General features: G+C 44.4%; 1 protein-coding gene across 1 annotated transcript in view; it reads right to left on the reverse strand.

Moving 5' to 3' along the window:
* tbx4.S (T-box 4 S homeolog) overlaps positions 1–12,822 on the reverse strand; it is a 102,985-nt gene that overhangs the window by 19,572 nt on the left and 70,591 nt on the right. Inside the window, exons 4-5 of the mRNA XM_018249613.2 lie at positions 7,084–7,203; positions 5,677–5,824 (exon numbers count right to left, since the gene is read on the reverse strand). Coding sequence (XP_018105102.1) covers positions 5,677–5,824; positions 7,084–7,203 — 268 coding nt within the window. The remainder of the gene's footprint in view (positions 1–5,676; positions 5,825–7,083; positions 7,204–12,822) is intronic.

A 12,822-nucleotide genomic window follows, 5' to 3' on the forward strand; every position in this document is an offset into this window, starting at 1 on the left:
CTAGTAGTGCTCTTTTATCAAACTCTCTTTCTTACCTTTCCATATTCTTAAAATGAACAAGACCTGCCATGATGTTTTGTCCTTGAAAATAATTCAGAAATTAGCTGTCTCTCTAATAAAACTACCTCAAAAGCAATTCACTGGTTAATTATCTGAAATGATTTTTTGAGATTTGTGTGGGCAAATCTCTTAACCCCGTTATGTATGGCTAATGTTTATCAGATGTCAGTGGAGCTGGTTAACTAGTTCAAACAACAGCATGTTTGTCTAGGTTAATAATCCAAAACATTTTAGAATGGGTGCTGGACTGGTTCAGGTACATTTTTAAACCCTTTCTTCAAGTTAAGTGGGTTGATATTTTCTGATTGTGCGATGCCATAAACTTTAAAGGGATACTGTCATCGGAAAACATGTTTTTTTTCAAAACCCATCCGTTAATAGTGCTACTCCAGCAGAATTCTGTACTGAAATCCATTTCTCAAAAGAGCAAACAGTTTTTTTTATATTAAATTTTGAAATCTGACATGGGGCTAGACATTTTGTCAATTTCCCAGCTGCCCCCAGTCATGTGACTTGTGCCTGCACTTTAGGAGAGAAATGCTTTCTGGCAGGCTGCTGTTTTTCCTTCTCAATGTAACTGAATGTGTCTCATGTGAATGTGGGACATGGGTTTTTACTACTGAGTGCTGTTCTTAGATCTACCAGGCAGCTGTTATCTTGTGTTAGGGAGCTGCTATCTGGTTACCTTCCCATTGTTCTTTTGTTTGGCTGCTGGGGGGAAAAATGGAGGGGGGTGATATCACTCTAACTTGCAGTACAGCAGTAAAGAGTGATTGAAGTTTATCAGAGCACAAGTCACATGACTTGGGGCAGCTGGGAAATTGACAAAATGTCTAGCTCCATGTCAGATTTCAAAATTGAATATAAAAAAATCTGTTTGCTCTTTTGAGAAATGGATTTCAGTGCAGAATTCTGCTGGAGCAGCACTATTAACTGATTCATTTTGAAATTTTTTTTTTTTCCCATGACAGTATCCCTTTAAGTAACCAGAAGAGAATGCTTTATTTTTTGGTTACTTGAAATGTTTAGCCCACATTTTAGTATCCATTTAATGCTATAATAGGCTACATTTTAGTTCAGCAGGTTTAACATTCTACACCTGTTTCCTCTGGAAGCTGAATCAGAATGGAATTCCTACAATGTTTTCCTTTTATTGCTGTACCAGATAAAGTTATGAAAACTGCCAAATTTTTAGTGTAGGGCAAGATGAATTCAGGAAAGTAGAATACATTATAAGTACATACATCCTGCGAAACCTAGAAGCAAATACTAAAATAGAGTGGAAAAGTTATACAATATGCTCCACTGACTCCACCTATTTTCTAATGAATAACCTTCCAGCTGCTTCATCCAGAGACTTCAGTCAGTCTGGCCTGCACCCACCTACTTTTCCTAATAAACTGATTAACAAGGCCAAGAAAAGCAAAGGTCTCAGGCAAAGAGTTTAAACATCATGTAACACACATGTTTGTTTCCTGTGCTTGAATGGCTGCCCCCTTATTTTTCTAATTTCAAAATAAGGCTATGTATGGCTGTCCTAAGGCTCAACACATGCTATATGATCACAAGACAAACATATATTCAATAAAAATGTATTAAGGGGCTTTGCTATACAATTACAATCTTTTGAGACAAAACTGCAGTAGTGAAAAAAACCTACACCCACTAAAATCATGGGACTCACACAACCTAGATGGATTGATAAGAAGGTACACTAAATACTGCACTAGTAATTGTGGGGCCACAACGTTTGTCAGGGTGGAGTAACCCATAGAAACCAACAGGATATTTGCTTTTAAACAGATGACCAGTAAATGCAGTAAATGTGAGTGGTTTCCACTTTTAGTCTAAAACAGCAATGCAACCTAGAAATTTAAAAAATTCTGCAGTAGGACCCCAAACAACTTCCCTCAAAAGCCTCTATTAAAAGTGGAAAAGCCTTTGATTTACAATTCCCCAACACGAATCTTCTGTGCCTATATTTTGTATTGTTCCTGTAGCAGATCCCTGAAGAACACAACTTATTGCAAATATGTGTCCCCTAATGTCTATCAAGAAGGTGCAATGTGGGCTGCAGCTGTTCATATTTCTGGACACTGTCTAGTATGGGATTTAATTCCCAGACAACATGGTATCTGAGGCATCTGTTAGTTGTAGTAGGTGTCATTGAAAAGTAGAATTGGAAGTTATATATTAAAAACAAGCTGTAATTTCTGTACTGACTACAAGTATTTTCTTTTATAATCATGGCAGATTAACATTCTATTGCTGCAGTACCTCACATGACTAGGCACAGCAAAAGTGTGCGCATGCTTTTTGGAAGTGTGCCTATCTTAAAAAGCAGGCTCCTGTGTTTAAATCCTTGGGATCTAGATAATCCCATGTAGGGGAAGGAGGTAAGGAAGAAAAGCATTTTTGAAATGTATTTTCTCTGCCCACATGTTTTCTGTCAATGAGCTAACGGTATGGGCTTTTTAAAATTGTCCAGAACAATGGATTAAGCCATTAATAAAAGTAGCAAACACATTGCTGATTAACAAAATTTAATAAGTGTCAGATGTACAACACTTCACTTCTGTAAATTCATTTTCTATTATAAAGACCAAGGGACAGACCTCAAATTCTTTTAACTCCGATAAATTTGGGGGGTTGACAGTTGTGATAAGTCATGAGCTAGTGATGGTAAGGAGCCCTGGAGCTACAACCCTGGACATAGCAGTTGTTTCCTTAGTGGACTGTTTCAGTAAGTACAATACACGTGCATCAAAACAATCACATGCAAATGACATGCATCAAATTGTACAAACATGGAGGCTTATTTATTAGTGTAGGGAGGTAGTGCAGAATCCTTGTACATTTCAGCAGTTCCCTGTAATGCAGCAGGCACAGAGCCTTTGTGTCTGTGTGCTGTTAGCTAGCAACCAACAGTGAGCTCAGGTCTGATTTACAACAGCCCATGCCCTTAGAATCTAAGATCCCTATGACATGCACACACAGTAGGGCCAATTAACCTGCCTGTATGCCTTTGGCATGTGGGATGAAAACCATGCAGACACAGTTATTGGAGAACATACACAATCTTAGCAGATAGTGGCCCGTCTGGAATTGGACTCTCGGACTTCAGCTGCATGGCAGTAGTGCTACCCACTGAGCTACCTTTCTGTCCATATGGCAGGGATAAGTTACTGAATTCCAAGTGTTAGGTTTATTAAGAATGCCCTACTGAATTTTACCAGCCTTTATGCTTTGAATGGGGAATTCATTGAAAGACTGTTGTATATTGGAGAAATGAGAAATTAATTCCTGTGAATTGGGGCAAATGCATTTGGTTTGTCTATAATGTTGTCTCTAAAAACTGAAGGTACTAAAGTAATTGCATTGAGTTATGTAGCACCATATACATCAAAAGAAAATATTATACATATATTATTAATTTGACCAAACTCCCATCCATGATTTGACTTAATTTACAAACAATTTGGATGGAAAATTGTTCTTTCAGGAAACGTGACAACAAAACCATGAGACAATTCGAATCGCACAACTTTTTCTATAGTTGCACGAAACTCAAATTATTAGGATTATCGAATGAGAAACTCAAATTTATCGGATTATCGAAATGAAAACCAACAGATCAAAACTTTTGACAAACATGAAGGCAAAAAATATGTTCTAACTGTTGAAGAGACCATATGCCATAGACTTTTCCATGACTTCGAAGATTTGAATTTTTAGCAGTGTTTATAGATAAACTCAAACTTTATCCCTCTATCCTCTTATGCCCTCCATACGTTAAATGAAACTGAATCCAATTCTAGTTTTTAAAAGATTTTTGAAGAATTTTATAAGGTAATCTAATGATTAATAGAGCTGATTTATAATTCATGTGAAAAATAATCATTACCTCCCCCAAGATTATTTAAACATACTTATAAAAGACAACAACTTCAACAAAAAAAATAGTGACCCCACATTCTTTTGTAATACTGTTTCCTCTAAAGACCTTAAAACTTCCTGCTGAGAGGAAAGAAACTATTTATTGTGTCCTACCATTTTAATGTGGTTACGTTGCCATCTGCAATTTGGAGGTTTGGGAGAGTAGCAAATAGCAGTATCCTCTTGAGGCTCTTTTAATGAAAACCAGCATATAAATATAAATGATTCTGTGTTGTTGCACATACAGCAGTTACACAGAATGCAAAAATTACATTTTAAAAGCTGTTGCAAACTGTTCCTCTTGTAAGCCCCCAAAAAATGATGATGTTCTGTATAAATAGTTTTCACGTTATCATTTAATCTGTTAAATAATAATTTACTTGTACTGGAAATCTCATTGGTCACCTGAATGAGCTTTATACACCCAGGGTAAAACATCAATTAAATTAACTCTTTTAATCTATAAAAGGATCCACATATGTTTTATAAAGCACTTACATACTAACAAATTATTATTTTGACAAGTGGCAGTGGGGGAATAGGGCCCAGACTAGGGGCAGGCAGATAGAAGAGGTAAGTACGTAGCGACCCCCCCACCAATACACGTTAAGCACTTCTGTTCTCTTCTGTTGGACTGGCCCAGTGGTACACTGGGAAAAAAACTGGTGGTCCCTGACCCTTGTGGGACCCACTGATCCAAACCAGATCCCCGCCTGAAATTATAGCTGCTCTCCCTTACCTCGCTCCAATCTCAGCTGCAAGGGAAAGGTGTGTGCACAAGGGGGTGTGTGTAGGATTGCAGCTCCAATGAGTTGAGGACTCCACTACTGGCAGGGATGTCCCTGAGGTGGCAGCCTCCCCCCCCCAGTCCTACGCTGCTACTGACTACTCGTAGTTTGGGCCCTGATGCCAAGATTTCAAAGTTTTGTGACTGCAGAAAGCATTTTATATCACCCATGTGGAGGTCCTAATAATAATGCCACTTGCAATACAGAGTTGCACCTAACCCTTCCAGTGTTCTGCATTCTGTTTTTGAATAACAATCCAGCACAAGGACCAGACTATAGAACTGTTAGGGTCAAGGGAGTCCTTTATTTAACACCTGTCCTAAAGCCTTTTGTCACCTGACAGTCGCCAGCCTATGTGATCATGGGTGTTCATAAAGACACCCATTCCCCATATCCACCCCTTTAGTATGAATTTCTGCTTCTGCTTAACACAGGCAAAGAGTTATGGCACACAAAGTGCATTTACACTTGAAGGAAAGTGCAAAAACATGGTGATTTATGTTTAATTAAAAGAGTCTGGGGAACTCTAGTGACCTATGTATTATAATTGTATTTAGAATTAATCCTAAAACCTAAGGCAGTATAGATAAAATGAAAGGTCATGATAGATTATGCATTATTCTGCATGGCACTTTATCATTATTATGTGATACAGAGTCTGTGTAGATTTTGATATCCCACTTAAAACAATTAAACAAAACTAAAACAAGCAAAAGAGATTGAAAGATGAAAGAAGATGAAAAGGAGTGCATAACCAAACAGTGATACATTTTAAATATGTATTTGCCCTACAGAAAACAAACAGGGCACTTAAGTAAAGCATTACTTGTTTCATATATGTATGGATATGCAATTGCATAATATTCTTATTAGCAATTAATTGGATTCTTACATGTCCAAAAGGATCAAGGTGATTGTTTGTCAACTTTAGTTTCTGAAATGAGACCAGTTGCCGCATCCAGTGTGCTCCAGTTGCAGGGGAATCTGGATGTACATATAAACGACCAGGCATAGCGGGTTCAGCTTTGCCAGCCACCATCCTACAAAATCAAATGCATTTGATGTAAGGGTGCTCATAATGATTACACAAGAATGGTTAAATAGTGTCTGTGCAAAGCTTTTTGGTTGATGAACAGAAAACAATATAAATATACACACATCCATAAAGATGGAGCCACCACAATTTTTTTTGACATGATACCATGTGTTAAACCTTGGGTGTCCAAACTTTTTGCAACGAGGGCCAGATTTGGTGATGTGAAAATGTGTGGGGGCGACCATTCAGCCTGACATTCTTTCTACCATTAACATCATTTAACTCATTTAAACAAGGAATCGTGTAGCCATAGCAGTAATATTTGAGCACATTAGTGAAATGATCTGCCACTTGGTCTATACTGCTGCCTGTGTGCTGAAGGCTCGCTGCTCTCGCATACTTAGTTTACTGTTCTGGCACGTCATTATGTCTATTGCACCTTCAGCCCTAAAGAAGAATGTGCGAGCGGTGTGTCACTCCGTATCTATTGCTAACACCTTCAGCACTCAGGCAGCAGTACAGACCAAGTGGCAGATCATTTCACTAATCGTGTGCCTTAATATTACTGCTACAGCTACGCGATTCCTGATGCCCCTAACTCTTTACGTACCCCTCCGTGCAGATTCTGTCCAGTGGAGTTCATGGGCGCCATCTTCAGCCGTTTCAGTAATCTTCAGAATGAGACAGGCGCTTTGGCAATTTTCATGGGTTTCTGCACATTTGCAGTCGCGAAAACAGAAAACTGCTCCAACTGCGCATGCTCCGCTTCGCCAGTCTCATTCCGAAAATTACAGAAGAGAAGAAGATGGCTGTTGTGAACTCCGCTGGACAGAATCTGCTCAGAGGGGTAACTAAAGAGTTAGGGGCATTTGCCTGGGGTAGCAGCTAGGCTGGGAGCGGGGGCAGTGACTGGCCAGTCTGGCCAGGCACCCTAGGCAGCGCCTGATAGGCACAAAAACGTGCGCGTGAAAAAGGGCATGCACGAGAATAGGGCGTGTGCGCATGCGCAGCAAGGAAACGAGCACCCACCAGAGCACCAGGCGGTACCGAACTAGGGGTAGGAGGCAAAGAAGGTGCGTGCCTGGCGCCCCCTCTTGCTTTGCACCCTAGGCATGTGCCTACCCTGCCTACCCCTAGTTTCGACCCTGCTGGGGGGGAAGGAGGGGGTCTATGTAGGGTAAGGGGGGTAGGGTTTATTTTACTTTAGGATTTGTTTCTCCTAAGTGAACTCAAAGCATTTACTACAGAAAACACATTTCTTACCATTTGTTGTCACAAAATTTGTAACGATGATCATCAGCTGGAACAATATCTATGAGGAGGATATATTTTGTCTTAGGGTTCATTCCAGTCACTTTAACTTTGTAGCTTGGAAACATTCGCCTAGTGGGAAAAGAAAAAAAAATAAGAGTGATAATAGAGGAATGGGACACGTAATCCAGAAACCCTTTATCCAGAAAGCTACGAATTAGAGAAAGCGTGCCATAGACTCCATTTTATTCAAATAGGAAGATTTTTGTACTTACCGTTAAATCCTTTTCTCTCATCCTACATTGGGGGACACAGGCACCGTGGGGATGAAGATCCTGCAGCTTGGAGAGCGGACACTAAAATGTTAAAACTTGACTCCTCCTCCTGCTGTGGGCTTCATCCCCTGCCTCCTCCTCCAATATTCAGTTTCATACCGAAGAAGGAGTAGATAGCCCAGGTTACCCAACAGAGAAGGAGTCTCCCCACCTTATAACATTGAACTTGATTCAGAACAGAAGTAACCTTATACATGAAGGCCCATAAGGCTAAACACTGGAATGGAAAAAACAGGGAGGGAAGGCCTGTGTCCCCCAATGTAGGATGAGAGAAAAGGATTTAACGGTAAGTACAAAAATCTTCCTTTCTCTCACCTATATTGGGGGACACAGGCACCGTGGGGATGTCCCAAAGCAACCCCTGAGGGCGGGAACGAACCCCTTGAAAAGGTGTTCATGAAATAACAGTTTGTAACACCTTCCTCCCGAAACCAGCTTCTGCTGACGCCAGAGTGTGCAACCTGTAGAAGCGCGTGAAGGTATGTAGGGAGGACCAGGTGGCGGCTCGACACACCTGCTCAGCTGATGCCTGATGTCGAACCGCCCATGAAGTGCTGATGGCACGTGTGGAATGAGCGCGAATCTTGAAGGGAGGAGCCCTGCCCTTGATTGCGTAGGCTCTGATGATAGTGGATCGAATCCACTTAGCAATGGTCGACTTGGCGGCCTTCATACCCTTCTTGGGTCCATCTGTGAGAATGAACAGAGACTTCGTCTTCCTGATCTTCTCCGTAATGGTCAAATAGGTTGTTAGGGCTCTAACAACATCAAGGCTGTTGAGTCTCCTTTCTAGAGAAGTCTTTGGCTGAGGACATAGAGACGGGACCACGATGTCCTGATTTAAATGGAATTCAGATACCACCTTTGGCAGAAACTCAGGTGTTGGTCGTAATACCACTTTATCCTGATGAACGATGGTGAATGGAGCTTGGCACGATAGGGCCGCTATTTCAGAAACTCTGCGTGCTGACGTGATTGCCAACAAGAACACCACCTTCTCTGTTAGTGTGGCCAGGGGAATTGACTCCAAGGGTTCGAAAGGATCATCCTGTAGTACCGACAAAACAAGATTAAGGTCCCATGGAGGCACTGGGTCCTTATAGGGGGGAACTATTCTGATTGCTCCTTGAAGAAATGTCTTTATATTGCTATTTAGTGCAAACTTGGTCTGGAATAGAATGGAGAGCGCCGACACCTGAACCTTCAAGGAACTTAAGGCCAGACCCTTAGACAGGCCTTCTTGTAGAAAGGAAAGAATCTCCTTCTCCCTGACACCTCTGGGGTCAATGTTCCTGGATTCGCACCAACCGATAAAATCTTCCACACTCTGTGGTAAATCCTGGCAGAGACAGGTTTGCGAGCCCGTAGCATGGTGGGAATAGCGTCTGAGGGGGCTCCAGAAGCTCTCAGAACTAGGGTCTCAAGAGCCACGCCGTTAAATCCCATAAGCGTAAATTCGGGTGGACAATCGGTCCCTGTGTGAGTAAGTCCTCTCTTAGGGGGAGGTGAAAGGGATCGTCTGCGGCCATCACTATGATATCTGCGAACCATGTTCTTCGTGGCCAATAGGGGGCCACTAGAATGGTTGGAGTCTTGTCCCTCCTTATCTTTTTGATGACTCTTGGTAGTAGTGCCAATGGAGGAAAGATGTAGGCTAGGCAGCAATTCCACTGGATTACTAGGGCATCTACTGCCCATGCTTGAGGATCTACGCTTCTGGCGATGAACCTTGGGACCTTGTGATTGAGTCTGGAGGCCATCAGGTCTACCTCGGGATAGCCCCATCTGTCCACGATTAGTTGGAAAACTTCGGGGTGAAGACTCCACTCGCCCTGATCTATCGTCTCCCTGCTTAGGTAGTCTGCCACCCAGTTTTCTACTCCTGGTAGATATACCGCTGAGATTGCCGGGATGTTGAGTTCCGCCCACAAGAGAATCCTTTGTACTTCTGCCAGTGCGGCCCGACTTCTTGTGCCTCCTTGGTGGTTTATGTAGGCTACAGCTGTCATGTTGTCTGACTGTACTCTCACTGGGCTCCCCCGTAGGAGCGTCGTCCAGTGTTGTAGTGAGTAGAGGATGGCACGAAGTTCGAGTATATTTATCGGGAGAAGTTGTTCTTCCTGGTTCCAGATGCCTTGGACTGTCAGCTGGTCTAGCACTCCGCCCCAACCCTTTAGACTTGCGTCTGTTGTTATTACTGTCCAGGTGTGGTTGGGGAACGGCCCTCCTGACGTCATCCGTTGAGGGTGGAGCCACCAACGGAGGGAGTGTTTGACCTCCCTCGAGATCGGAACCTGCCGGTCCAGGTTCACCCGATCCTTCTTCTGATATTTCAGTATGAGCTGTTGCAGAGGTCTGGTGTGGAGCTGCGCGTAAGGTATCGTGGGAAATGAGGCTACCATTGTCCCGAGGGTCCTCATGGCTGTCCGCAGGGAAGCGGAATCGTTCGTCTTGAGCACTCTGACTCTGCTTCGCAGCGTCTCGATCTTGTTCTGTGGAAGGAAGGCTCTGCCTTTCCTGGAGTCGAGAATTATTCCCAGATACTCTGTGCTCTGAGCCGGGATCAAATTGGATTTGCTGTAGTTGATGATCCAACCCAGCTGCGTGAGATAATGGAGGACTTGGGAAGTGTAACTGCTTGCCAGATCTTGAGAAGGAGCCTTGACTAACAGATCGTCTAAATAGGGTACAACTGTTATCCCCCTGAGTCGGAGTCCTGCTAGGGCTGCCGCCATGACCTTCGTGAACACTCGAGGTGCAGATGAGAGGCCGAAGGGGAGAGCTACAAATTGCCAGTGTTCTCCGGCTGCATAGAATCTCAGGAATCTGTGATGATTTCTGTGGATGGGTATGTGAAGGTAGGCGTCCTTTATGTCTATCACTGTCATGAACTCTTGACCTTCCATGGACATTAGTACGGACTGTACTGACTCCATCTTGAAATGGCCAGTCTTTACGACAAGGTTGAGAGCCTTCAGATCTAATACAGGTCTGTAAGAGCCGTCCTTTTTGGGAACAATGAAAAGGTTTGAGTAAAAACCTCGACCCTTGTCTGCTTGTGGTACTGGCTGTATGACTCCGGACTCTGCTAGATTTTGGATAATCCTTAGGAAGGCTAGTCTCTTGTTGTCCCCTCTGGGTATACGGGAGACGAAAAATCTGCGAGGAGGAAGTTGTGACAAATCTATCATATATCCGTGGGAAATCATTTGGAGAACCCACTGGTCTGTTACATGACTCTGCCACACCTCCTGAAAGGCTCTTAGGCGGCCGCCTAAGGGGACCCCTCCAGGGGTGGGCACACCTTCAGGAGGAGGCGGGTTTGTCCTGAGAGGACTTGTTCGATATCTTGGATGAGTTCCAACTGGGTCTCTGTCTGTTATGGTATCTTGGACTGGGACCGGAGTTGGACTTTTCTGTGTGGAGCTTGGTCCTCTGGCCTTGACGAAAGGGACGAAAAAATGGTCGTCGCTTGAAGGGAGGTCTCTTGGGTTTATTCTGGGGAAGTAGGGTGCTCTTGCCCCCTGTAGCCTGTGAGATTATCTTATCCAGCTCTGCCCCGAATAATTGTTTTCCCTGGAAGGGGAGACTGACTAAGGATCTCTTAGATGTTAGGTCAGCCGTCCAGGTCTTTAGCCAGAGGAAACGGCGAGCCGCTATGGATTGTGCTGATGCCTTTGCCACCAGCTTTGCTGCATCTAGGGATGCGTCACAGATGTAGGCTGTAGCGTCAGCTACCTGAGAAAGGAGGTGGTCAGTCGTGGGGTCCTCGGAACCAATCAGCTGAGCTACCTGTTCAACCCAGACTTCCATGGCCTTGGCCACCCATGCGATTGCAAACATAGGTCTGAAGGCTGTTCCAGAAGCTGTGAAGATTGCCTTACAGAAGCCCTCTAATCTCTTGTCAATAGGATCCTTGAAGGATGCTGCATCTGCTACCGGTATAATAGTGGTCTTAGACAGTCTGGAAACTGGAGGATCGACAGACGGGGGAGATGCCCAGAGATCTATACATTCCTGTGGAAATGGATAAGTCTGAGTAAAACGTTTGGAGACCTGTACCCTATGGTCGGGGGTCTTCCATTGGGCCTTAATGATCTCCTCCAGCTGTTCGTAGGCTGGAAAAACGCAAGAAGACCGCCTTTGTCTCTTGAAAATGTTCTTTCCGGTCTCCTCGACCGAGACTGTGTCTTCAATATTTAGGGTCTTAAGAACTGCCTGAATTAGCCCTTCTACTTCTCCTTGAGTTCTAGGGATTTCGGCATCTGGATCGGGCTCTGTTTCGGCATCGTCCTCTGACGGAACAAGACCCTCCTCTTCGGAAGAAGGGTTAAAGCCACCTGAAGCTTCCGGGGGGGAATCTATAGGTCTTTTGGGAGCTGAAGCGTGTTTGCCCTGAGCATGTCCTGGAGCTGCCAGATGTTCTAAGACTCTGTCTAGGGTCTCAGGAATACGGGCTAAGTTTTGAAGTCCAGCCAGGGAAAGGGAGAGGGCACGCACTAGTTCTGATTCTGAGCCAGCTAGTGAAGTAGAGGCAGTAGAGTGCTCGTCAGGGTGTGTGTGTGGAGCAGTGTGAGGTCTACATGCTGTGCACACTGGATCAGCAGAGGCTGTTAGAAATTTGGCCCTGCAGCTAGTGCAGGCAAGGTAAGATACCTTTGAAGCTGTCCTAGCAGCTGCTGCCCCTCTAGCTAAGACTGCCTCCTCTGTTAGGTCAGCCATGGTGAATAAGTAATCCCTCTACTGAAAGGAAGAGGCAGGGGATATGAGGAAGTGCCGTACGCTGTCAGGGTCTGAGGAGACAAGAGAGGTGGCACGTTAGGCAAATAAGGGAGTTAGTAACGCCGAGGCTGTACTGTACATCCCCTGTGAAACACTTGCCTGATTCGTAGGAGCGTAGTCCAGAAGGGATCTCTAGCAGCGTGTTCCTCGGAAGGAGAGCTGCGTCGGCTGTGCTGTAGCAGCGCCAAAGTCGTGGACCGCAGGAGCAGAAAGCGCGCGAAGGACGCGAGTGCCCTATAAGGAAGCGGTGGGCGTGGCTATTAACGTGTGGCGGCGTGTAAGAAAAGGCGCTTGTAGAAGGAGCCTCGCCGCCATTTTTACCTCCGCCCCATACCCGCCCGGCTCTATCAGGGGAGAGAATGTACCCCTAGGAGCCGTAAGGAAACAAGGAGGCGGTAAGAGAAGGAGGCAGTGCGGAAGACAGCCGCATCGCGCCTCAGGCTATATTAGCTACTTCCGAAAAACCCCTGCCGGCTCTGAAAAAATTAGAGCGTCGGCAGGAAGGACTTAGCTATGCATCCGCAGGGGCCCGGGGGAACCCCTCTATGTAACTAACGGTGGGGAGGTAGGCACCCATAATAAAATCACAAGGTGACCTACCTGTTCAGCCAGTGTGTTGTGTGCCCTGGGTAGA

This window comes from Xenopus laevis, chromosome 2S (assembly GCF_017654675.1).
Source record: "Xenopus laevis strain J_2021 chromosome 2S, Xenopus_laevis_v10.1, whole genome shotgun sequence".
Taxonomy (NCBI): Eukaryota; Metazoa; Chordata; class Amphibia; order Anura; family Pipidae; genus Xenopus; species Xenopus laevis.